The sequence below is a fragment of the Aotus nancymaae genome, unplaced genomic scaffold, assembly GCF_030222135.1.
Source record: "Aotus nancymaae isolate 86718 unplaced genomic scaffold, 86718_ANA_hifiasm-v0.15.2.pri h1tg000002l, whole genome shotgun sequence".
NCBI lineage: Eukaryota > Metazoa > Chordata > Mammalia > Primates > Aotidae > Aotus > Aotus nancymaae.
In genome coordinates, this window is record NW_026988413.1 from 10,310,246 (window position 1) to 10,334,472 (window position 24,227).

General features: G+C 40.9%; 1 protein-coding gene across 1 annotated transcript in view; it reads right to left on the reverse strand.

Moving 5' to 3' along the window:
* Positions 1 to 24,227, reverse strand: part of CNTNAP2 (contactin associated protein 2) — a 1,621,124-nt gene that overhangs the window by 437,859 nt on the left and 1,159,038 nt on the right. Inside the window, exon 14 of the mRNA XM_064372470.1 lies at positions 20,750 to 20,877. Within this exon, the coding sequence (XP_064228540.1) occupies positions 20,750 to 20,877 (128 nt within the window). The remainder of the gene's footprint in view (positions 1 to 20,749; positions 20,878 to 24,227) is intronic.

Here is a 24,227-nt window from a genome sequence, read left to right on the forward strand (position 1 = left end):
CTTTCCACCGCCTGAGGAATAATCAGGCAAGACTCCCATAAAGGGAGCCTACCTGGCCCCCGTCTTTTCTGCCTCATTTTCACCGGCAGCCCGGCCTGACTCCTCTCTTTCTCAGGGCATCCTACCCATTCTGAACCTAACTTTCAAAATATTCTTTTTCTTTTGTAATAAACTATGCTACAGCCCTTCACTGTATGTCTCTTGTTTAAATTCTTTTAAACTAAGAAGACAAGAACGGAGGCATCACAATGCCGTCAACACAAGGTACTTGTCTTAGTGTGTCTGGGCTCCAGTAACAAAAGTATCATAAACCGGGTAGCTTATGAAAAACAGAAATTCATTTCTTACAGTCCTGGAGTCTGGGAAGTCCAAGATTAAGGCAGATTTGGTGTCTGATGAACGTCTACTTTTTGGCTTATAGATGGTGCCTTCTCCTGGCAGAAAGGGCCAATAAGCTCCCTTGGGCCTCTTTTATAAGGGTAGTAATCCCATTAATGGGATTAGTCACATGACCTAATTGCCTTCCAAAGCCCCCACCTTCTGAAACGGTCACATGGGTGATTAGGTTTCAACAGATAAATTTTGGAAAGACACAAATAGACCCACAGCAGTGCTCAAAAGGTTTATCATTGATGACTGATTGAGACTTTTGTTCACTGCAGATTATAATTTATTGTTTCTGAATGAATTTAATTTGACAGAAATAATAACAGTTGCCTTTAGCAATTTGCATTTAAGCTTAATTCATCTAGTATTACAAAACTGAGGGTTTTAAATAAGTCCTAGTCTTTTTTCATAATATTTATAACTACCATTACTGAGAGCTTTCTGTAACAGTCAATGTTCTAAGTTCTTTCCATATATTTGTCTCATTTTATTCCCATAGCAACCTTTTGTACTAAGTGCAATTATTTCTATTTCACAGATGAGGAAATTGAAGCTTAGTGAAACTAAATAACTTTCCCAATGTCACACTGCTGATAAATGGAGAATTTAAGCATAGGCCTGTCTGCCCCCAAATGTTGTTCTGAGCCTAAATTTCTATACTTTCCCTGTCAGAAAAATATTCTAGAAAACTTCTTAAAAACAGGTTACTGAGCTCCACTCTGGAGAATCCAAATCAAAATTTCCAGGGGAGGCGTCTGGGAATCTGCATGTTGATAAGAACCCCAGGTAATTTTTGTAATCAAATTTAGGGAAAACTCAATAATATCATATGGTTTGCCAGTACATATACGAAGCCCCTGTGTGAAATATTTTCCCCATATATAGTTTGATTTTCATCACATAAATGTTCCTTGAGGTTTAAACCGATTAGAGAAACCAAGCTTGCAGATCCAAATCTACAAGGTCTGCCACGCCCCAACATACTCAGAATCTAGGGTTGACCTTGCACTTTCGCCAGCATGCAGAAACATGGGTGTGTGACCGTCAAGTTCTCAGAAGGGCCTGGCATCTGCCTTACTGCTCTATTGTCTCTCTTTTAAAATTCACAATACAAATGGTCCTGCATTTGCATTTTCACTGGGCTTTGTAAATTATGCAGGGAATTGATGCAGCAGAAACTGCAGGTCATGAGATGCAAAGGATCAGTTCAAGGGAAAATAGCACCATCTTTCTTCTTCTCCTTTTCTAAGAATTCAGAAAGGGATTATTTGAGGTGAGACTAAGTCAGATGTGAAGTAGAGTGTGATGGTGTCAGGAGTGTGATGCAGAATGGTGTGAGGCTGTAGATCTGGATGTGGGGTAATACTTCTATGGAAAGGAGAGGGAAGAGAGTGTGGAGAAGGGTCTGGGAAGCAGAGGAAGGAAAGAGGCAGCATCCATGTGCTGGAGAAGTGCTTCCCGTTGCTGGCCCACAGAGTTAGATTTCAGGAGGGTTAATTGATTAATAAGAATGCCCCACCATGCTGAACTGTTGGTACAAATAATGTGGTTTGTGCTGAACAACTGCCTTTCTTCTGGGAGTCTGGTTTTGGGTACATGCCTGGTAGGGGCTGCCTTTGTGACCAGCGCCCAGTAAAAACCTTGGGTTCTGAGTCTCTAGTGAGCCTCCCTTGTAGACAGCATTTCACACGTGCTGCCACAACTGATAGCTGGGAGAATTAAGGGTGTTCTGTGGACTCCACTGGGAGGGGACTCTTGGAAGCTTGTGTTTGGTTTCCTCTGGACTTCATCTCAGCACTTTTCCCTTTGCTGACTTTGCTTTGTGTCCCTTTGCTATAATGAATCATATCCATGAGCACAACCATAGCAATTCCCCCTTATCTGAGAGGAACAAGTTCTAAGCCTGCCAGTGGGTGCCTGAAACTGCAGATGGTACCAAACGCTGTATGTACTATGCATGAATTTCTTTTTCCTTTTTCACAATTTCACAGATAGAAGATTTGTTCTTATTATAAGGTTTAGCAATCTCAGCATTTTTTTTTCTTTTAAGTCGAGAACTTTTACTTTTTCACTTAAGGAAGCATTTTATGGCTCCTCTTTAGCATATCTGAATTGCCAGCATCACTATGCTTGCACATATTTAAGTAAAATAAAGGTGACTTAAACATAAGCACTGCAATGCCACCACAGCCCATCTAAGAACTAACAGGTGGGTGGGTAGCCTTGACAGCATGGATTCCCTAGACAAAGGGATCATTCATTCACATACCGGGCAGGGTAAAGCAGGATGGCAGGAGTTTTGATTGTGCTACTCAGAACGGCATGCAATTTAAAACTTATAAATTGTTTCTGTCTGGAATGTTCCATGTAATATTGTCAGATTACAGTTGACCCTGAGTAACTGAAAGCATAGAAAGTGAAAGTGCAGGCCAGATGCAGTGGGTCAAGGCCGTAATCTCAGCACTTTAAGAGGCCGAAGCCGGCGGATCATGAGGTTAGGAGTTTTAGACCAGCCTGGCCAACATGGTGAAACCCTGTCTCTACTAAAAAATACAAAAATTAGCAGGGCATGGTGGTGCACACCTGTAGTCCCAGCTACTTGGGAGGCTGAGGCAGGAGAATCTCTTGAACCTGGGAGGTGGAGGCTGCAGTGAGCCAAGATTGTGCCAGTGCACTCCAGCCTGGGTGACAGAGTGAGACTCTGTCAGAGAGAGAGAGAGAGAGAGAAAAGAAGGAAGGAAAGAGAAAGAAAGAAAAGAAAGGAAGGAAGGAAGGGAAGAGAAACTGTAGATAAGGAGGGACCACTGTCCATGCTCAGTGCTATGAGTCCTCCTAGTGGGTCATGGGACCTAGAGGTGATCTTGGGGACCCCATACCCAGGTTAGATTCTAAAACATTTCCATTATTACAGAAAACTTTTAGGGAGCACTTCTCTAGAATGATAAGCAACAAACTGACAGAGGAAAGCAAAGTGTGGCTTCTTAGTGGTCTATTTTATCTCAGTGAAAGCCAGTTGCAGAGATGAGAACCATGTCTGCTTAATGGCTGAAATGGCAAGAAATGATTTTGCAAACATTGCTCAAAAAGCAACAAATTTAAATGTTATTGAGTTATCTTACCGCACATGTGAAGACCTCTTCTGAACTAAGGATTGGTTCATACTTAATACAATGTCTTGACTTCTAAATGAGGAAAGTGATATTTTCTGCCTGGGTGGATCCATGCCTGCAGGGTCACAGAGCTTTCCCAGAGTTGACCACAGGGTACCCCACCTACACAGGTGCTGCCAAGGAGTCAATGACAGAAGAGGTCTGACCTCTCATTTCTCTTTGGCTTCTTCTCTGTATCTTCCAACTACACTGGTCTCCAGAAGTTTTAAGTCCTGAGTTGTGAGTACCTTATGTATCAGTCCATTTTCATGTGGCTGATAAAGACATACCTGAAATTGGGCAATTTACAAAAGAAAGAGGTTTATTAAACTTATGGTTCCACATGACGGGGGAGGCTTCACAATCATGGTGGAAGGCAAGGAGGAGCAAGTCACACCTTACATAGATAGCAGCAGGCAAAAAGAGCTTGTGCAGAGAAACTCCCATTTTTAGAACCATCAGATCTCATGACAGCCATTCACTATTATGAGAACAGTGCAGGAAAGGCCCGTCCCCATGATTCAGTCATCTCCCACTGGGTCTCTCCCACAACACATGGGAATTATGGGAGCTACAAGATGAGATTTGGGTGGGGACACAGAGCCAAGCCATATCACCTTGGGTTAAAGTGGGTGGAGGACGACAAATGCTAAGTTCCTTTTTTTTTTTTGACAGGTCTTACTCTGTCACTCAAGCTGTAGCACAGTGGCACAATCGCAGCTCATTGCACTCCTGAATTCCTGGGCTCTAGTGATCTTCCTGCTTCAGCCTCCCAAGTAGTTGGACCATAGGCATACACCACCACACTTAATGATTTTTATCTTTTTATAAATACAGGCTCGGGCTGTGTTGCCCAGGCTGGTCTCAAACTCCTGGGACTCAACCAGTCCTCCTACCTCAGCCTCCCAAAGGGCTAGGATTACATGTATGAGTCACTGCACCCAGCCTAATGCTAAATTCTAAGCATACCTGCATGTGTGCACATGTAAGCATATATGCATGTGTGTGTGTGTGTGTGTGTGTGTGTGTATGTGTATAATGCTAGAAAGAAGGGCAAATCTGTGTGAGAGCAGAAATGGTAGAGACTATATTACTTTATTCTGAAAGTAAGTTCATCCATTTTTTTCTTGATTCCTTAATAGGTGCTTCTTGGAAAGGGGGAAGTAAACAGGTAGGAAGGAGGCCTGACTGTTAAAGTTAGGTATGCTACAGGGGTTAAAAAGAGCAGTGGAGAAGTATACTGAAATATACGACATCCTGAAAATTGATGTTCCAAATTGAGATACTTTTGTCTGGGTTATCTTATCATAACAACATAATTCACTAATTTGTAAAGTCATAAGACAAAGTCCGGTTTAATACTGCCCACCGACAAGTGACTGGTTTCAGATGTGACATGGCCATCTAAAGTTCTGGGTGGAATCTCTCTTTCTCAACCCCTAAGTGAAGTTGTAAAGTTTGTTTTCTTAAAGACACTATCCTGAACTACCGTTTTATTGCCTATGGATGTTCAAGACACAAGCGACTTCTTTTTGGGATTATCAGCATAAGCCAGGCAGATTATCAGTTCTGCAGGCAAAGAAAACACTCAAACTTCATTTTGGAGCATTTATCTATCTATCTATTGTACTTAAATAATAACAAATGATTTTTTTCCATATGTATAGTTGAAGGATTAAGAGGAAGGCTATATCTTTTTGAAACATATAAGTAAAGAATAAATAAAGATACCTAAGTAAAGAAGTAAAATACAATAGAGTATCTTCTTGGCTCTAATGTTCAGGTCATTTTCTCTTTTTACAAATTCAATGATAAGGTTTAGGTTATTTAATACAAAGTGTTATTTATTTATTTATTTATTTATTTTGTCTTTTTTAAAAGTGGAGAAAACCGAGGCAGTCAGAGTGAATTTAGTATCTTTGGTTAAACTAAAAGAGAGCAAACCAAGCACCTAGTAAAACGGGGTTCTTGAATAGCAATCCTGACTTCGTGAACTGGATTACACTATTATCTCAGCTATGCCAATGAGAATACTACAGCAAAATACTTGAGACATATAAATTTTCTTTTCTGTGAAATAAAAGGCCATCTTTTTTAAGCTCAAGTCCTAATTTGCATCCTATTCAGTATAATATAATGAAATTCTACAGGTTTAAGTATCAGAAAACAAAATTGATTAGGGTAATCTACTAAAATTGAATTAAGGAATACTTAATACATCAGACATAGGGATTACAGAAAAGATTATTGAGCCACTTCATTGTCTAAAGCTTGAGTAAGTCAAGAAAACCCTGAGGCGGCATGGCTAGAATCTTAATTGGCACATGACTTTTTCATGAAAAGATTAAGCAATCCTCTCCAAGTCTAGTTGTTCTATTCACCCTTTGAGACTGAGAGAGATTCTTAAGTGTTGGTCTAGCAACCAATATTCCCACTGCCACTTATAGGTTAGCTTGAAGATACTCATTTACTGTTACACAATTGACCCTTGGACTTACTCAATGATAAACTATGGATAGGACACAGGAGACCCCCTTTCTTCTTAATTTGGGACTAGTCATCTATTCCAAAGAGCAGTTTGTCATGCCAGTAGGTGAATGTCAATCCAAATGCACTATTTCCTATGCACACATACCTGGTGACTTTTGAATTAGGATTTATCTTAGAGGTAGTAATACAGGCCAGGCATGGTGGCTCATACCTGTAATCCCAGCACTTTGGGAGGCTGAGGTGGGCAGATCACTTGAGGTCAGGAGTTTGAGACCAACCTCGCCAATATGGTGAAAGCTCACCCATACTAAAAATACAAAAACTAACTGTCGTGGTGGTGCATACCTGTAATCGCAGCTACTTGGGGAGATTGAGGCAGGAGAGATGTTTGAGCCCAGGAGGCAGAGGTTATAGTGAGCTGAGATCGAGCCACTGTACTCCAGCCTGGGTGACAGAGCCAGACTCGGTCTCAAAAACCAAACCAAACCAAACCAAAAAAATGAGGTAGTAATAGAAATCGTATGTGTTTACAATAGTTAGTACAATTTGTTTTTATCCTGATGATAGTAAGATTACTATTACAGAACTGTCAGCACACTTCAAAAAGAAACTTCTTTTTAAAGTTTTCTTCAATAAAGTTCCCAAGTTTCCCAGGCCTGCATGTAGTTAGGAGTGTAGAAAAGAAGCTTTATGAAAAGCCAAGTAGGTATCATAAAATAGGTGAACTGGAACACGGTTTTAATTATGCCAGAGTGAGGTAGTTTATAGCTCACCGCTTCCTACCCTAACAATGGATGTGAAGTACTGACTAATTGTAATTTTGTCAGTAATAACCTTGAGACACGGATAAACAAAAAAGTATGGAAGAGTCGACTTGGATCTCTGAAGGGCCAAGGGGGTTAATCTAATTTAGATTAATCAATGAGTTCTATAAATTTAATACTTCATGTGCATCTTAATTTAGAATTGCCAGAGAACGTACAAAAACTTAGCAAAAGAGTTTTTTTTTTAATCCTTAATTTGAAGATAATCATCGGATTCAAGGGATTTTCAAGGTACAAAGGAATAAAAGTTTTCATTTAGTTAAGATGAATAAATGTGCAAAAACCTTGTTGAGGTTAAAAATAGTTGTGCATATAAATCAAGTGATAGCGCTACTCTTGGACCCTTATAACAATTATTGTCTGTGCCAATTTTCTGCAATTTATCATAAAGTGCCTCATGGCACTGCCTCCATTGTTAGTTGGAAATGCTTATTTAAATAATCTTTTGTGGTTATTTAACCATTCATATTAATTTAATGAACACATAAAAGGGGACTAAATATATATATATATATATATATTTTTTAATTTTTTAATTTTTATTTTTTTTGAGATGGAGTCTCACTCTGTAGCCCAGGCTGGAGTGCAGTGGCGCAATCTCAGCTCACTGCAACCTCCGCCTCCAGGGTCCTGGTTCAAGCAATTCTCCTACCTCAGCCTCCCAAGTAGCTGGGATTACAGGCATGAGCCACCATGCCCAGCTAATTTTTGTATTTTTTAGCAGAGATGGGATTTCACCATGTTGGCCAGTCTGGTCTTAAACTCCTGACCTCGTGATCCACGCACCTCGGCCTCCCAAAGTGCTGGGATTACGGGTTTGAGCCACTGCACACAACTCTAAACATATTTTTAATTATGTGGCCAATGATTTAATCAGTCATGTCTACAGAATGAGATTCCAATAAATCTCTGAACACCCAAAGCATGGGTGAGCGTCACTGGTGGGTGATGTACACTGGTGAACCAGGAGAGTGGGGAATTCTTGACAGAGCAGGAGCTTCATCATCTTGGACAAGCACCACTATTTTAAAGTTCTCCTTGATCAAAAACCTCCTAAATCCAAAGGGCATCAGCCTAATGGCCAAGGTCAGCATGACCATAAACCACATATGACATCTCTGACCAGAAACATTCCAACTCTAAGATAAACCCCTCCCCAGCCAGAGACATGCCAGCCCTGAGATAACCTCCCTTCTGGTCAGAGAGGCCAGAGAGATGTCAACCCCATTAACTTCCCCTTTGACCAGAGATGTTTCAACCTCATAATAAACCTCTCTTCTGCACAGTAACATTCCAAACCTGTGATAACCTCTCTCACCCTAAAACCCTTAAATAGTCTTAGTCTGTTAGAGAGAGTGCTCCTGACTGAAATTGGCCAGAAACCCCTCTCAGGTTTATTCTCCAAAATAAACCTGTTTTTGACCGTTGAGCTGCTTTTTGTGTTTCTTTCCTCTTTCTTTAACTCTTACAATTCTCACTTCACAGGAAGAGGACATGCAAGCTCTGCCTTTGAGGCTTCCCCAAACCTCACCCTGTGCATCTCATTTGGTTAGTCTTGATTTGTATCCTTTATAACAAAACTCTGATTATAAGGACAGCATTTTCCTGAGTTCTGTGAGTCATTCCAGTGAACTATTGACCCTGAAAGAACAGTGGGAACTCCCAGATTTGTAGTCAGCTGGTCAGAAATGTGAGTGGCTTGAGAACCCCCCTCAAGCTTGCAGCTGGTGTGTGAAGAGAAGGCTGTCTTGTTGGGGACTGTGCTCTTAACTTGTGAAGGCCTTGCTAACTCAGGGCAGTTAGTATCAGAATTGGGTTGTGCATTGCAGAGTTAATTCCAGGGAGTGGCATTTTTTTTTTTTTTTTTTTTGGAGATGAAGTTTCAGTCTGTTGCCCAGGCTGAAGTGCAATGGTGCGGTCTTGGCTTACTGGAAACTCCACCTCCCAGGTTCAAGCAATTCTTCTGCCTCAGCCTCTGCGGTAGCTGAAATTACAGGCACGTGCTTCTCCCCATATCTGGCTAATTTTTGTATTTTTAGTAGAGACGGGGTTTCACTATGTCAGCCAGACTAGTCTGGAACTCCTGACCTCATGATCTGCCCGACTCAGCCTCCCAAAGTGCTGGGATTACAGGCGTGAGCTACCACGCCCAGCCTGGGAGTGGTACATTCTATGAAGAAAATTAAGAAGGACTGTGGGGAGGTGTGAGTGGCTGTGGCAGCTGAGTGGACAAGGAAGTCCTCTTGGAAGAATTAACATCAAAGCTGAGATCCACGTGATGAGAAGGAAATGAGGGATTGCTTATGTGAAAGAACATTGCCCCTAGGGACTCCGTAAATGCAGCTGAGTTCTAATCAGGTATTGTGGCCATCACCTCCAAATTAGGAGAAGCTAAATGGCTGGATGCCACACCATCACCTGAGACCAGGCATGTCTTGTCCAAGAAAAGGCATGAAGTCAAGGGTACAGTGACAGGAACATGGAACAGGGAGATGGGTGGAGCTTTTCTGACATCAAGCCTGCCACTCTTTCCACAGCAAATAGATGTAACAATGATGATGGTAGCTAACACCTAGAGAGCTCTGATCATGCGCAAGTACTGGGGACAATCAGGCTTTATTAGAGTAAACTCAGTGATGTTACGATTATTCTCATTTGCAGTTGACATAAGAATTTGGGCAAGAAGTGGAAGCCCAGAGAGGTAAAGGAACTTGTGCAAAGACCCAGGGATAATGAGGGGGAAAGCTGGGATGTGATTCCAAAGTCTGTGCTGCTTACTTACTTTCCTGGTCTAAGCATGGCCTGTTGGCTAGCGGCAGCCATACCTTGCGGCATCTTGCGTCCTGCTCCAGACTTCCTGAATCAGAATCTGCATTTTAACAAGATCCCAGGTGATTCTAAGTACATTACCGTTTGTAAAGCACTACTACATGAGGCCTCTGAGCTTTACACTCAACGTCCCACTAGGAATCCAAACTTCCATCCTAATCACCACTTCGTTAAGATTTTCACCCTCACTAAAACATAAACTGATCCAGGATGACAGCCATGTCTCCTTTTTCTCAATAAAGTCTCTTAGGTTGAATTTGATTACAGGAGCTGATCCTGGAATAGATTAGACTCTCTTTCATCCCATGTTTCTCTCACTTCCAAAGTATGCTCTATACTGAGGATTTTTAGATCCAATAGGCCAAGTCTAATTCTCTTCAAATAGTGAGAGATTGGTTAGAGAGTTCAGCAGAGAAAGTCAACTATGGGGATCCAATTTGCAGAGAAATCTCCTGCCTGCATCTGGGGATGCTGTTTCTTATGCAGAAAGTGACAAGTTTAGGAAGGGACAGATGCCCAGAGAGAGGACATAGAGGAGGCAGAACTCACCCAGCCACACTGAGGACTAAACTCTGATTTTTTTTTTTTAATCTTGCCCAAATCCCTATCAAAGGGGTATGGGGAGTCATGCCCTACAAATGACAAATTCTCATCAGATGGGTTTTATTTAACCTATATATTATGACTTACTTTCCAACCTGACTCTGGAATAACATTATGAGACAAGGAAGAAAATAAAAATATTTTACCCCAAAACATGTTTCTTTGCCTGCACAGCTGTTCTTTGTGGGAGAAAATTTGCATCTGTAAAGAATCTCTATTAACATAGCTTGCTTTTTTTCTTCCAGACCCTCTGAATCCTAAAGAGATTAATTAAGATTGGAATAGGAAACTTTTGTCATCTATTGTCTCTAAGGGCAGCCACTATAAGACTTCAAAAGAACTCTGGTATCCACAATCTTTTATCTTAACCTGAATATTTCCATTTCTAATGATCTCAGGTCTTTAGACAAACTCAACAAATTGTCAACAACAAAATATTTAAATTCACCTATAGCCTGGAAGGCCCTAATCCTACCCCCATGCTTTGAGTTGTCCTGCCTTTCTGGACCAAACCAGTGTATTTCTTAAGTATATTTGATTGATGTCTCATGCCTCTTTAAAATGTATAAAACCTGCCAGGCATGGTTCTCATGCCTATAATCCCAGCACTTTGGGAGGCTGAGGTGGGTGGATCATCTGAGATTAGAAGTTTGAGACCAGCTTAGCCAACATGGTGAAACCCTGTCTCTATTAAACATGCAAAAAGTTAGCCGGGCATGGTGGTCTGTGCCTGTGTCCCAGCTACTTGGAGTCTGAGGCAGGGGAATTGCTTGAATCTGGGAGGTGGAGGTTGCAGTGAGCCAAGATCACATCACTGCATTTCAGCCTGGGCAACAGAGTGAGACTCTGTCTCAAAAAATAAAATATAAAATAAAATAAGATAAAATAGATAAAATGTATAAAAGCAAGCTTTGCCCCAACCACTTTGGGCACATGTTTTCAGGACCTTTTGAGGGCTGTGTCCTGGGCCATGGTCATTCATAGTTGGCTCAGAATGAATGTCTTAAAATATTTTGGAGTTTGACTCTTTGTTGACAACACAGACCTGCAGACCCAAATCTGGCATCGGCTCATTCACATGATTAATTCCTCTGTGGCATGTGATGATTCCTCCAAATACAAACGGTATTTGAAAGGACAGGTAAGAAAATCAGTCACATGCACACAAGTATCATGTCAATTGTAAAACAGAAATACTGTTTTCCCCCCAAACTGTAACCAATTTTACTACCCATTTCAACAGTGAGTTTGCAGCTAAAGTTGAGTAACTGAGTAATCTTAAAGAGCTGACTTCCTTTGCAGGAATTGTCCATTTCTTCTAGTTGTTTAAAGTCACTCTGGAGTCTGGAAGACAAAAGAGAAGGCTTCCTTCTACTTGCAAAAGTTGCAGTGTTTGTAATTGGAGCTGACCTCAGACGTGCCCAGAAGGCTCAATCCATTAATGGGAATCAGCCCAGGTCGGGAGCCTGAAAATTTCACTATTTCTGCTTGTTCCTAGACCCACTCCTGCTTCTCAGTTGTTAGTAGCCCATGGCAATAGTAGTGAAGGCTGGGACATTAAGAAAAAATAGAGGTTAATAGTTTCTACACATCACTCCAGGGGTATTTTTTTTTTCGTGCCTTATCAACCCGAAAAAGTTGCCGCAATGAGAAGGAAAAAAAAAAAAAGAAAAAAAACCCCCATAAGTCATCAACTTTCTGCCAATGACCCTTCACTCCTGTGGCTGTGGGTTTTCTATCAAGATATCCAGATGATTGATTTCATGAAGGGATAAGATTAAGAGCTCTGGTACCACTCAGCTGTTGATAGGCAGAGACCCAAGGTCAGAGTTCCAGGTCAAAGTTTCCTCTTTGAATGTCAACATTCATCTTGGCCCTGGGAAATTACGAAGGATGAAGGCCATATTAAAGTCTTTCTCCACGTGCTCTGCCGTAGACCAGCTGTGAGACCTTGGGCCAGTCACTTAACCTCTCTGGACCCAGACCCCTCATCTGTAAAATGAGAGGTTCTGCACTGGTTGATCTCTAAGACTCTTCCGCTGTTAGGATGCTGTGATTCTTGGTCTCGTTTTGAGCTATACTTGAGGCAAATATATACAGACACATTTTGTGGGAAGAAATGGGGAAAGGAAAATTATTTAGAACATCTTCTCAGGAAATAGTTGCTGAGAATAATCAAATGTTACCCATTCTGAGATTTCTGGTGTTAATGCTCCTTTTTAAAGTCATTTATGAGCCTATCATGATGATGGAAATGCATGAAGGATGAAGACCAAACCCAAGTCACAAATGTATTATAGTTAATGGCAGGGGCAGGAACGGAGAGGGAGAGAAAGTGATCCTCTATGCTGGTAATACACCTATTATCATCCTACATAGATTGCCCGAGGCAACCCCTGTTTTCTGGGTGGGGCTGAATCAGAGATAAGCTTTCAGAACAGTAGTATAGGGAAGCAAAGTGAGCCAGAAATCAGAGTACACAGGGTAAGGAAAACTTTAAAAAGGAAAAGGCAGAGGCGAGAGCTGCACCCAAGCGGGGAATGAGAAGTCTAGGAAAACAGGCTCTAAAATCCAGATATCATGTAGGAAGTCAGTTTGCCCCAAAACTGTGGCTCCAACAGAGAATTCCAAAGCCCCAGCAGGGCTCTGAGGTTTCTCTGCTTGGGATGATGAGCGCCCTAAAGGTGGAAGCTGAGTTTCAGGCCAAATCTGGCGTTATCACTCTCCCTCTGCTTTGAAGTATTATTTTCCTTCCTCATTCAACAAATACTTGTTGAATTCTTTCCAGGTGTCAGGCATGTGATACTACCGAGAATATGAAAGTGAATTAGATTTTGTTTTTACTTTTAAGGACTCCACTGTTAGGGGAGGCAAAACAGATGAAGTAAGAGGAAAACAGCAATCAGTTGTTTTATGACTTATCAAAAACAGGGGTACAAAATCAAGGAGCATCATTTCTCCACTAAGCATGAGACTAGGAGTGGTTTTTGTCACCTATCCTTTTTCCTTCTTTCACTTTCAGAACCAGCTCTCCATTTAAGAGTAAGTTAGAAGATACAGCTTGGCAGTAAAGGAGCCAAGGGAATCTTCCCCTTTGCCCTCTGAAGACACACACACACACACACACACACACACACACACACACACACACACACCCCAGCTCCCAAGAGTCAGATTGAAGAGGGAGACCCAGTTACCTCAGATCAACTTCCCCTTTTCATATGTAATTCCTAAGACTGTAAACTGAGAGCCTTTTTATATGTAAAGCTAAAAACCTAAGATTCTTCCACGTGTAACATCTAAAGTATAAGCCTATATAAAGGCAGAATCTTCCTTTGTTAGGGGAGCTGGGTTTTGGACAGATTACCACCCAAGGCTCCCAGCCGAATAAACCCTCCTTCCTCCTATACTCGGTGTTCCAGAGATCCGTTTCCTGCAGCCGGTCCTGCTACAAGATTAAATGGAGAAAAGACATACAAATGTGGAGAACTAAGGAGGACCCCAGAGTGATTACCACTCCTCGCTCCCAGTAGGGGTTCAGAAGCTTACATAAGCTTCTGATGTTCCCAGGATGTTAAATAACATCCTGGAAAAACAGATTATGGGAGTGGAGAGAAAAGTAATTCTGTTGAAGGGATTACTAGGGAGAATATATGGATCTAGGAACAGAGATGAACTTGTAAATATCCTTTTATTTTTTGAGACAGAGTCTCACTCTGTTACCCAGGTTGGAGTGCAATGGTGCAATCTCAGTTCACTGCAATCTCTGCCTCCTGGGTTCAAGCAATTCTCGTGCCTCAGCCTCCTGAGCAGCTGGAAATACAGGTGTGTACCACCACACTTGGCTGATTTTTGTATCTATCAGTTCCAGGCCTTTAGATAATAACTTAACTCTTTTAATCAATCTCCAACCAGGAAATTTTTAAATTCACCTATGACTGGTAAGCTACACCCTCACATTGCTTCTAGCCTGAACCGATGTATACCTCACATATATTGATTGATGTCTTATGTTTTTCTAAAACATATAAAAACCAAGTTGTAACCCTTGGACACATGTTCTCAGGACTTCTTGAGACTGTGCCTTGGGCCATGGCCACTCATCTTTGGCTTAAATAAACCTCTTTAAATATTTTACAGAGTTTTTTTTTTTTTTTTTTTTTTAAGATGGAGTCTTGCTCTGTTGCCCAGGCTGGAGTGCAGTGGCAGTAACAGCTCACTGCAACCTCCGTCTTCTGGGTTCAAGCAATTCTCCTGTCTTAGCCTCCCGAGTAGCTGGGATTATAGGCATCTGCTACCATGCCCAGCTAATTTTTGTACTTTTAGTAGAGACAGAGTTTCACCATGTTGGCCAGGCTAGTCTCAAACTCCTGACCTCAGGTGATCTACCTGCCTTGGCCTCTTAAAGTGCTGGGATTACAGGCATGAGCCACCACACCTGGCCTTTTTTTTCAAATCAACAGTGAGGGAATGTGTTCTCTTTTTGGGTCCACAAGGGGACGTAGTTTTAAGGGCAAGAACTTCCTAGCACCATGCCCCCCTCCCTTCTCTCTCCATCTGGGAGATTTATTTTGCAGGTGTGGGAAGAAACTAAGAGTCAATCACTCCAGCGGAAGTTCTAAGGAACGCCTTTCATTGGCCTGGGGTCTTGGGAAGGTAGGGGTTCCTCCCAGGCTAAAAGTCCCCTTCTTCCACACCCCTTCGGACTCCATGTATGGATCCCCTTCCACAAACACTCCCTTTGTGGAAGCAATCTTTCTCTCTCCTGGATTTCCCCTCTGGAGTTCCCTTCCATGAACACTCTCTCGTGGAAGCCTGTCTTCCCCTCCTAAACTCCATCTCTCCCTATTCCCTTCCACTCAGTGTGGAAGCTGCTTTCCTCTCCTGGATTCCATGTTTCTGGATTCTCGCACTCAGCGTGAGAGTTAGCTGTTTCTCTCTCTCTCCTTCTCCTGTTTCTCTCTAAGTAAATCACTTTCTACAAACACTTTTGTGTCTGGCATTTAATGTGCACTGCACCATGGTCCCCTCTCTCATTCTTGAGAGGGCAGGAGGCCAAGAACCTGGAGAAACATCCTCTCAGGGGAGCTAAGTGCACCCTGAACCCCTGAACCCCAATATTACAAACAGTATCACCTGTTAAGGGATGTTTGGTGAATCAAGAGAGAAAATGAATAGAAAGTGATTGGTTTAGAATCTGGATGCTAGTCCCTTTTCCTTTCTTGCCTTTTCCAAGACCAAAGCAGCAAAGAGAAAGGAGATAAACTTTGAACTCTTCTCTGGAGCCTGGTGAGCTGCTTCCTCTCAATAGGCAGAATCGCTTCCTGAGCCCAGGTGAGAAGTGGTTTCTCCTTCAATCCTCATTTACCCCACAGAGTATGCGGCCTAGGTATGCTCACAGGTATTACCTTCTGAAGAAGAGTTGTGCTCATTTGCACTCCTGTTGGAAATGTCTCATTGGTGCAGAAAATAGAGACCTAGGCATTACCTTGTCTTTTATTTTTTTTCAGAGTCTTGCTCTGTTGCCCAGAGTGCAATGGTATGACCTCGGCTCACTGCAACTTCTGCCTCCCAGGTTCAAGTTATTTCTCTTGCTTCAGCCTCCCAAGCGCTGGGATTACAGGTGCCCACCAGCACACCCAGTTAATTTTTGTATTTTTAGTAGAGACAGGGTTTCACCACATTGGCCAGGCTCTCCTCAAACTCCTGACCTCAAGTGATCCGCCTGCCTCCACCTCTCAAAGTCCTGGGATTACAGGCGTGAGCCACTGCGCCCGGCCACCTTATCTTTCCTGGCAAGGGAATGGTAGATTCTGATCCTGGTTTGCAAAATTCTTTCCAAAAAGAGATCATGGCCTTTCTATTACTCTGGCACATACAATAACTTTCCCAAAGAACAAATATGCACCATCATTTGGATGAATCTCCATCGGTATCTTTATTTCTTTACACACAGCTTTGTCTGCCTTCTGAGGGTTCCAGAACTGATGTGTTACTGCCTTGCCTTTCCTTCCTTGTCTCTCTGGGTCACCTCTGTAGCTCTGAGAAATTGAATGTGCATCTTAATCCTACAGTGTGACTCCAATGCTCGGTCTGCCAGCCTCACAGTCAGTGTTTCTGGCATGGCCTTGGAAGAAGCCCTTGAATAAGATATTTTCTGGAATTGTTTCTATCCAGATGTATTAAAACATTTGCTTTTTTGAAAAAAAACAAAAAAACAAAAAAACCTTTCCTATGGTTCTGACAAACTTGATCCAAAGTATTTGTTTACAGTCCCTATATCCCTACAGGTGTAAAGTAAAGTTTTACATCATATGGCTGAAAATAAAGCAACTGTCTAGCAAATACTATATTCTTACAATTGATTATATTCATCATATATAGTATAAGATTTCTACTTCCAGAAAATGGAAGTCTTTTATATTTTTAACTAATTTCATGAAAAGATGAAAGTTTGGCAGCCATCTCCAAAGATGACTACATATTTAAATTGGAAACAATGCCCACTTTATCATTGTTTTTTGATCCTCTAAATGGCTCTTTTGTTTCTTTCTAGGTGAGTACAGGCAGCTTAAGAGGGAGATCTGTGTTTTCACAGCACAGCACTTTTTATTTTAGCTAATCATCCATCACCAGTCACACTTTCAGTGTCATTTAGATTTGAAGTTTCCATTTGGATTGGCTTTGCAAAAAGGAAAGGATGAAAGACACACACACACACACCCCTGTAAGGACATAAGCATTTCACAGAGCTATATAGGAAATGCAGCAGACCTGAGTGGAACTCACTGATTTTCTTTAGCATTTTGATTATATGGGTGTATGAGTTCAGATGAATCGAAGCACAAATGAAACTCAACAGGCATGATGAAATCCACTGAAACTGCTGAAATGGTTGGGCAGAGCCTATAAAAATGGTTTCATTCTCTGAGACGAGAGGATAAAACTGGGGCCTAATTCAAGATGCAGCTTCTGGGGGCTGTCATCACTCAACTTCTCAAACCGAGAGATGCTTTTCAACAATAGGGTTAGTCTTTATATGCTGTAGCTTTGAACAGACTTCAGCAAATGACACAAAGTAAGTTAATCTCTATAAGCAGCAGGACAAATGCACTATGCCACTTTTAAAATTACACAAATTTAATCCCTGAAATGTTTACACTATGTTGGTAACCTACATGGGTGGCTGGGGCAGGTGGTGGGATAAGACCCAAATAAGATATTTTTAAGACATTTTAATTTAATCAACAATTGGCTCAGGGAAGAGAGTACAGTCAGGAAAACAACCCTGACCTTGAACAGACCCAGCTATTTCTAGTCTCTGTTCCATTTTCTGTCCTCAAGCCTCTCAGAGGCTGAAAGTATGCTTAGAAGTTTGTTGTGTAAATGCCATTTTCAAAGAAGTATTTTCTTCGTTTGTAAAACAGAAAGACTAATATTTGCCCTACCTAATTCACAGGCGGCTGTGTGTATTCAAGGAGATCATATATGTATAAGAACTGGAAAATGCGATTGATATGAAATGCTCTATCATTACTGTGCCCATGTGAGAACATTCTCAAAGGGAATGTGGGCTTCACAACTGCTGACTGCTACGGGGCAATTCAAGTACACGGTGGAATACTTATTCTCGGTTGCCTGGAAAACAATGAGATTTCTCTCTCACACACAGACACAAACGTATTCCACATAATTGCCATTAACTGTTGACTGCTTTTGCTTTCATGAAATATCTGGTAAAATATTACTTAAAAGAATCTCTCTAGGGCTGGGCATGGTGGCTCACACCTGTAATCCTAGCACTTTGGGAAGCCAAGGTGGGCAGATCACAACGTCAAGAGATCGAGACCATCCTGGCCAATATGGTGAAGCCCATTTCTACTAAAAATACAAAAATTAGCTGGGCTTGGTGGTGAGCGCCTGTAGTCCCAGTTACCCGGGAGGCTGAGGCAGGAGAATTGCTTGAACCCGGTAGGTGGAGGCTGCAATGAGTTGAGATCACGCCACTGCACTCCAGCCTGGCGACAGAGCAAGACTCCATCTCAAAAAAAAAAAAAAAAAAAAAAGATAGAATCTCTCTGAAGCTACAGTAATTATAAATATAATGAGATCATGTAATATGAATAAATAACAGTTTATTAAAAGGTTCTAAAAATGTTTCTAAGAACAACAGCCCTAGAATAGAAATGCAAATAAACAATGACCACTATGCTTTTCCCATTTTCTCTTTTTAAAAATAAAGTCTGCCTGATATACACCTTCTACGGCTCCTTTCTTATCAGTTGCAATAATTGTATATCACAAACCTAAATGATAAACAAATTTGTATTTTCCAATATTTTTTCATGTTCATTTCACATAACACGGTTTGAATTTCTTTTCCTTATTTTCTAGAGTACCTACAAATGTGCTAGATGACAGCCTCACAATAAATTCTTTCTGAGGTTGTTTTATTGATTAAGAGCAAATAAGCTAATGTTAGTTATAAACTGCTTATATGCTGCAGCATATACTATTTAATGTTCCTGGAATCTTCTTTTTAAGAATGATAATAAAAGTTTGCAGAAGGCTGAGCACAGTGGCTCATGCCTGTAATCCCAGCACTTCGGGAGGCCAAGGCAGGTGGATCACTTGAGGTCAGGAGATCGAGACCAGCCTGACCAACATGGTGAAATCCCATCTCTACTAAAAATACAAAAATTAGCAGAGCATGGTGGCCTGTGGCTGTAATCCCAGTTACTTGGGAGGCTGAGGCTGGAGTATCTTTTGAACCCGAGAGGTGGAGGTTGCAGTGAGCCAAGATCGCACCGCTGTACTCCAGCCTGGGCAACAGAGCAAGATTATGTCTCAAAAAAACAAAACAAAACAAAACACACAACAAAAAAAAGTTTGCAGAAGTAGAATTTTTACAAATATATTGTTAATTATTTAATGAGAATACTTTCTCAAACTCAAAGCTAACTTCAGAATTAGAATTGTAAGCTAGAAGTATTTTATCTTCCTATGTCAATTCCATAACAAAAATGATTTTCATTGGACCACACGAGAGTCTTCTTAATTTTAGAGCAACATTATATTTCATTTCTTATAATATCTGTTTAAAATGCATATATACTATTACTTTAGGTCAGTATCCTTTTCTTCAGCAGTTGAAATTAAATTTCTTCCTGCACAGTTTTACTAAGCCTGACTAGATGAATGAAGTATCATTGTTCAATAATGTGTGATTAAGATCTTGACCAGTCTCGATTTTACAGGTAGCATTTTCCATGCAAGTAGAGAAAAATCAGCACAAAGTCCATCTCCCTTTTGTATTAGGAACATGGCATTGGTTAATTGCTGACAACCTCGATTTACTAAGTAGGAAACTGTTAAGCATGCATCATTACGTTCCTTAGGACACCTCTTTGAGAGGATGCCATAATTTATTATCAAGTAGGTCTAATTCTCTCTTGATTTACTAAGTGGTAATAATATTCCCTCTCACATAATGCTTTGCTTGGAGGAGTCCAAATCCAGGCACTAAAATATTTACAGCCTCCCCAGGAGGAATTGGGATGCAGGTGGTATTCTTATTACTGCAGCAAAGAAATTGGAGGGGTTTGCCTGAGATCTCCTGGCAAGTCAGCTATTTGGGGAGCAGAATCTAGATCTCTGATGCCTAGCACACAACCACAAAAGCATAGAGCTCTCAGGAGAGTTGCCCATATCATGCGTCCCCAAAAGAAGAGGGAAAATGATGCCTAGGAGGCTCACTGCAGAATCCCCATCGTGCAACCATGTCACTGTTTCCCTCTGACTGCACATAAAGCACACCGAAGGGTATCCAACAACATAAAATCCTAATGGTGCCCTTAATTAGGAGGGACCATCACTCCAACTCCCTCACCTCCCACCATCCAAGCTGGCAGCCCCAAATTCCTCTCAGGGGTGACTAATCCTGAAAGCAAGGCGTAGTTACAGAAACAATCTTTGGCTTACAAGGGACCATCAAGCTCTGATGATGATGAAGTTTGATAGCAATAATGTCAAACTTTATATGGCCATAATCCAAGTTTACAATGATACATTAAGCCATAATGCTACTATTTATATCACCATAAACTCGGTTTATGGTGATATAAATAGTCATCCTAATGGCATTAACAGCAGCACTCAGTGGAATCACAGCTGTTGAGTACTGCATTTATGCTATTAGCATTGCTACTTATATCACCATAAACTTAGGTAGTCAAACTTGTTATATATGAATATAGAGGAAAGATAGATATCCCCATTTTATGCCCAAATCTTGGCTTCTATACTGGAGGCTTTATGGCTGTTCCCCTCTTCTAAGTTAGCTCTGCTTGGGTTGTGTGATGTTTCTGTAGGAGCCACGGAAGAGCAAGTCTGATTGCTGGTATCTTCTGAGGAGCTGGATATTTAAATGATAAGAAAGGGCAAGCCTTAGCTGCCATGCAAACTTACTGTCTCCTTGGCAGCGCAGTGGACCCACACTCAATTTGGCTTCTGAGCCTTGCCGGTCAGTATCTCCAACCACCACTTGGCTCACTGGCAGATGATCTTTGTATGTTAAGAAACCAGCATCCTTCCTCCTGGATCACAGGGAAAGACAGAAAAAGAATGAGGAGGCTGAGTTAGAAATATGACTTTTCTGCTAGTTGCTTAAGTTGTCTAAGGATGACATTTCAGTAATTGTTTGGAAGTTTACTAAATAAAGCCACAGTCAAAGAGTTGTTCTCTCTCTTCCACAGGTGGTCTCATAGCACATTGCTCAGAAGCACCTCTGGCATCTTTGCCTTCTGGAAAACAGAAGTGACACCCTGATTTCCAGAGATTCACAACCATTATGCTGCATACTATTTTAGATTGAGAGTAGACCACAGCCCATGCCGAACACAGCACACATGCAGAGTTTGCTGCTGCCACAGAATCAGAAGTTCAACAAAGTCAACCTGATCGCTTGAATAATATGTGTAACAAAACCCTCTTTTAAAACAACGCTTTGTCTCTTTCATTGCTTTGAAGCAATTCCTTCAGAGGTTTTCTTTCCTGTGGTACGTCAGCTAAATAAGGGACACTTTTTATTCCTTCATCTCTTCTCATTTAGTTTAACAACTGGAATAGTTTATGTGAAGTTTCCAACACAGAACGAGTGTTCAATAAGTGTCTATTTCCATCTATAATGAAGAGTGGAGCTGACATTCGAGCCCAGTTAGTCTTCCTTCTGAGTCTGTTCTTCTGTTTACATTTGTCTTGTTTCAGGTTTCCCAAGTCTACCCTGTATCCACCCTAAATGAAGAAAGGCAAGGCTAGTTGCAAAGTACTGACCCTAGAATGGAGTACGGAAACCCAGGAGGTGTTCCTGGAGATGGGCTTAAGGTGAGTTACGTGCAGTGGTGTGTTTTGGGGCTGTGCAGGACCGATTTCACCCTCATGGGAAATCAGTGCCCCTTTGTCCTCTTTTCTTGTTGCTGCGGCTGCAGGATCCCTCATTTGGGGCTGAATGGGTGGGAGGCACACAGCAGGGTGATGTCATTCCTCAAATGTACCCTTTCAGATGATTTTTTATATGGTTCAGTCTGAATATAAATAACCATTTTGAAATTGCACATAGAACTAATCACAAAAAAACCCACCCATCTGATTTTGGATGACAGGAGAATGAGAGAGACAGTTCAATAATTTAAAGATTTGCCATTCATGTCTCTTGGTGAATAGTGCACGGAATGGAGAGGAACCAACTTGGAGGCCTGTCTTGAAAATGATACGCTATGTGGAGCAGTTACCTATACCTCTGACCTTCTTGAATGTCAGTGAATATATGCTTCCTCATCTATTTCTATGTGTCAGGACCCATAGCAACCCAGGATGGAATCACAGAACTTGGCCAGTGGGCCTCAAATAAATGCATTATATACTGTCTTAGTCAGTTCATTGTTTTCCAAATAAAGGGTTTTAAAAAAAAATTATGTATCAAATCAGAATTAAGGTAATGCAGAAAAGCACTGTGATTCTTATTGACACTGGAGCTACTAATGACTAGGCCTGAAATATCTCAGTGGACTTTTTTACAAACCCACCATCTTTCATTAGAAGTTCTATGAATTAAAATCATGCCAAAGTGGAAACAAAGCCTTTCATATTAAACGTGATATTTAGTGCCTCTTAAAGGAACAATAAATAACCTACTAAAAATGATGTTGTGTCTTCCACAGTGCATCCACCATGATGCCTGGCTAATTTTTGTATTTTTAGTAGAGATGGGGTTTCACCACGTTGACCAGGCTGGTCTCAAACTCCTGACCTCAGGTGATCTGCCTGCCTCAGCGTCCCAAAGTGCTGGGATTACAGGTGTGAGCCAGCACTCCTGGCTAATAATGTTGGTTTATTTATGATAAGTGACAATGCACTACCTTCTTATGACACTAGTGCTAGGATAGAGCTATTCCAATTATATGTAATTTTATTGCCCAAATTGCAATGTGTATAACCTTATATCTTATAGGTTATAAGATTTTATTGCCCAAATTGCAATGTTATAACCTTATAACTCACATATCTACACACTGTCATAATTTGGAAATACATTTTTTAAATGTTTGTAAACATTTTATAAATGTAGACTTTTAGTAGATTTTGAGCTTAAAAAATTTTTATACTAAAATCAGGCATAACTTAGTTTCAAGAAAAACTGATTAACATCAGGGATGATAGAAATTTATAAGTCACATTTTATCAAAATTTTGGCATTTTTAGTGAATGATACTGAAAATATGATTCATTAAGAAAAATCATTTAAGTGAGATAATGTACATTATTCCCATTTTACTGATGAGAAGAATGAGAATAAGAGAATTTATCTAGACCAAGGTTACCAGTGTTAGTCTGGATTCAAATTCACACTATCTGGATCCCCTCCTTGGACTTTTTATTTTAAAAAAGGGGAAAAAACAGAACAGAATCAAAACACTCTGTAAATTAAAAGAATTTTTCTTTTAATTCTCATTTATAGGCGAGATGAAAAGTACCTTTTTAACATATATTTAGCTAGCCTGAAATGTTAAGGTTATTTGTAAGACATAAGCTTAAAGATATCTGCAATGTTTCATTCACATTTACCCTGAATCTATCAACATACCACACTAAGCAAAAAAGAAATCTAGAACCACCTCATGCCCCAATCAACCAATTTTTTTTTCTTTTCTTTGTTTTTTTGAGGCGAAGTCTCCCTCTGTTGCCCAGGCTAAAGTGCAGCAACCTCCGCCTCCCAGGTTCAAGCGATTCTCCTGCCTCAGCCCAAATTCACCAACGTTTTCAATGATATATTGAAGTTCATAAGAGGTTGCCGTATAGCTAGTAGTATTAACACTCAGATATTCCTTACCCAATCAACAAAAGAGGGAAAAATTGTCAGCTGAGAAAATAATAGAAAGAGGAAATGATATAAAGATGTCTCCTTGGTCACTTTTGACCAGAGATCTAAATAGGGACCCAGACAATGGCATGTGAAACTCTCAAAGCAGTGGACTCTACATTAGTTGTGGAAACTAACTCAGGAAAGTCAGTAAAGTAGTTTAACCAGCACAAAGTCTCTGCGATCCTACAGCACAACCTCCTTTTTTTTTTTTTTTGTTATATATATTTTTAACTTTAGGGACAGGATCTTGCTCTGTTGCCCAGGCTAGAGTGCAGTGGTGCAATCATAGCTCACTGCAGGCTCAACTTGTATTCAAGGGATCCTCTTGCCTCAGCCTCCTGAGTAGTTGGGAGTACAGGTGTATGCCACCACACCCTCTGTTTTAATTTTTTTTTTTTTTTTTTTTTTTTTTTTTGTAGAGACAGGTCTTGCTTTTGCTTTTTTGCCCAGAGTGGTCCCAAATTCCTAGCTTCAGGGTGTGAACCAAGGTGCCTAGCTTCCACAACCAATTTGTGGTCTGGAGAG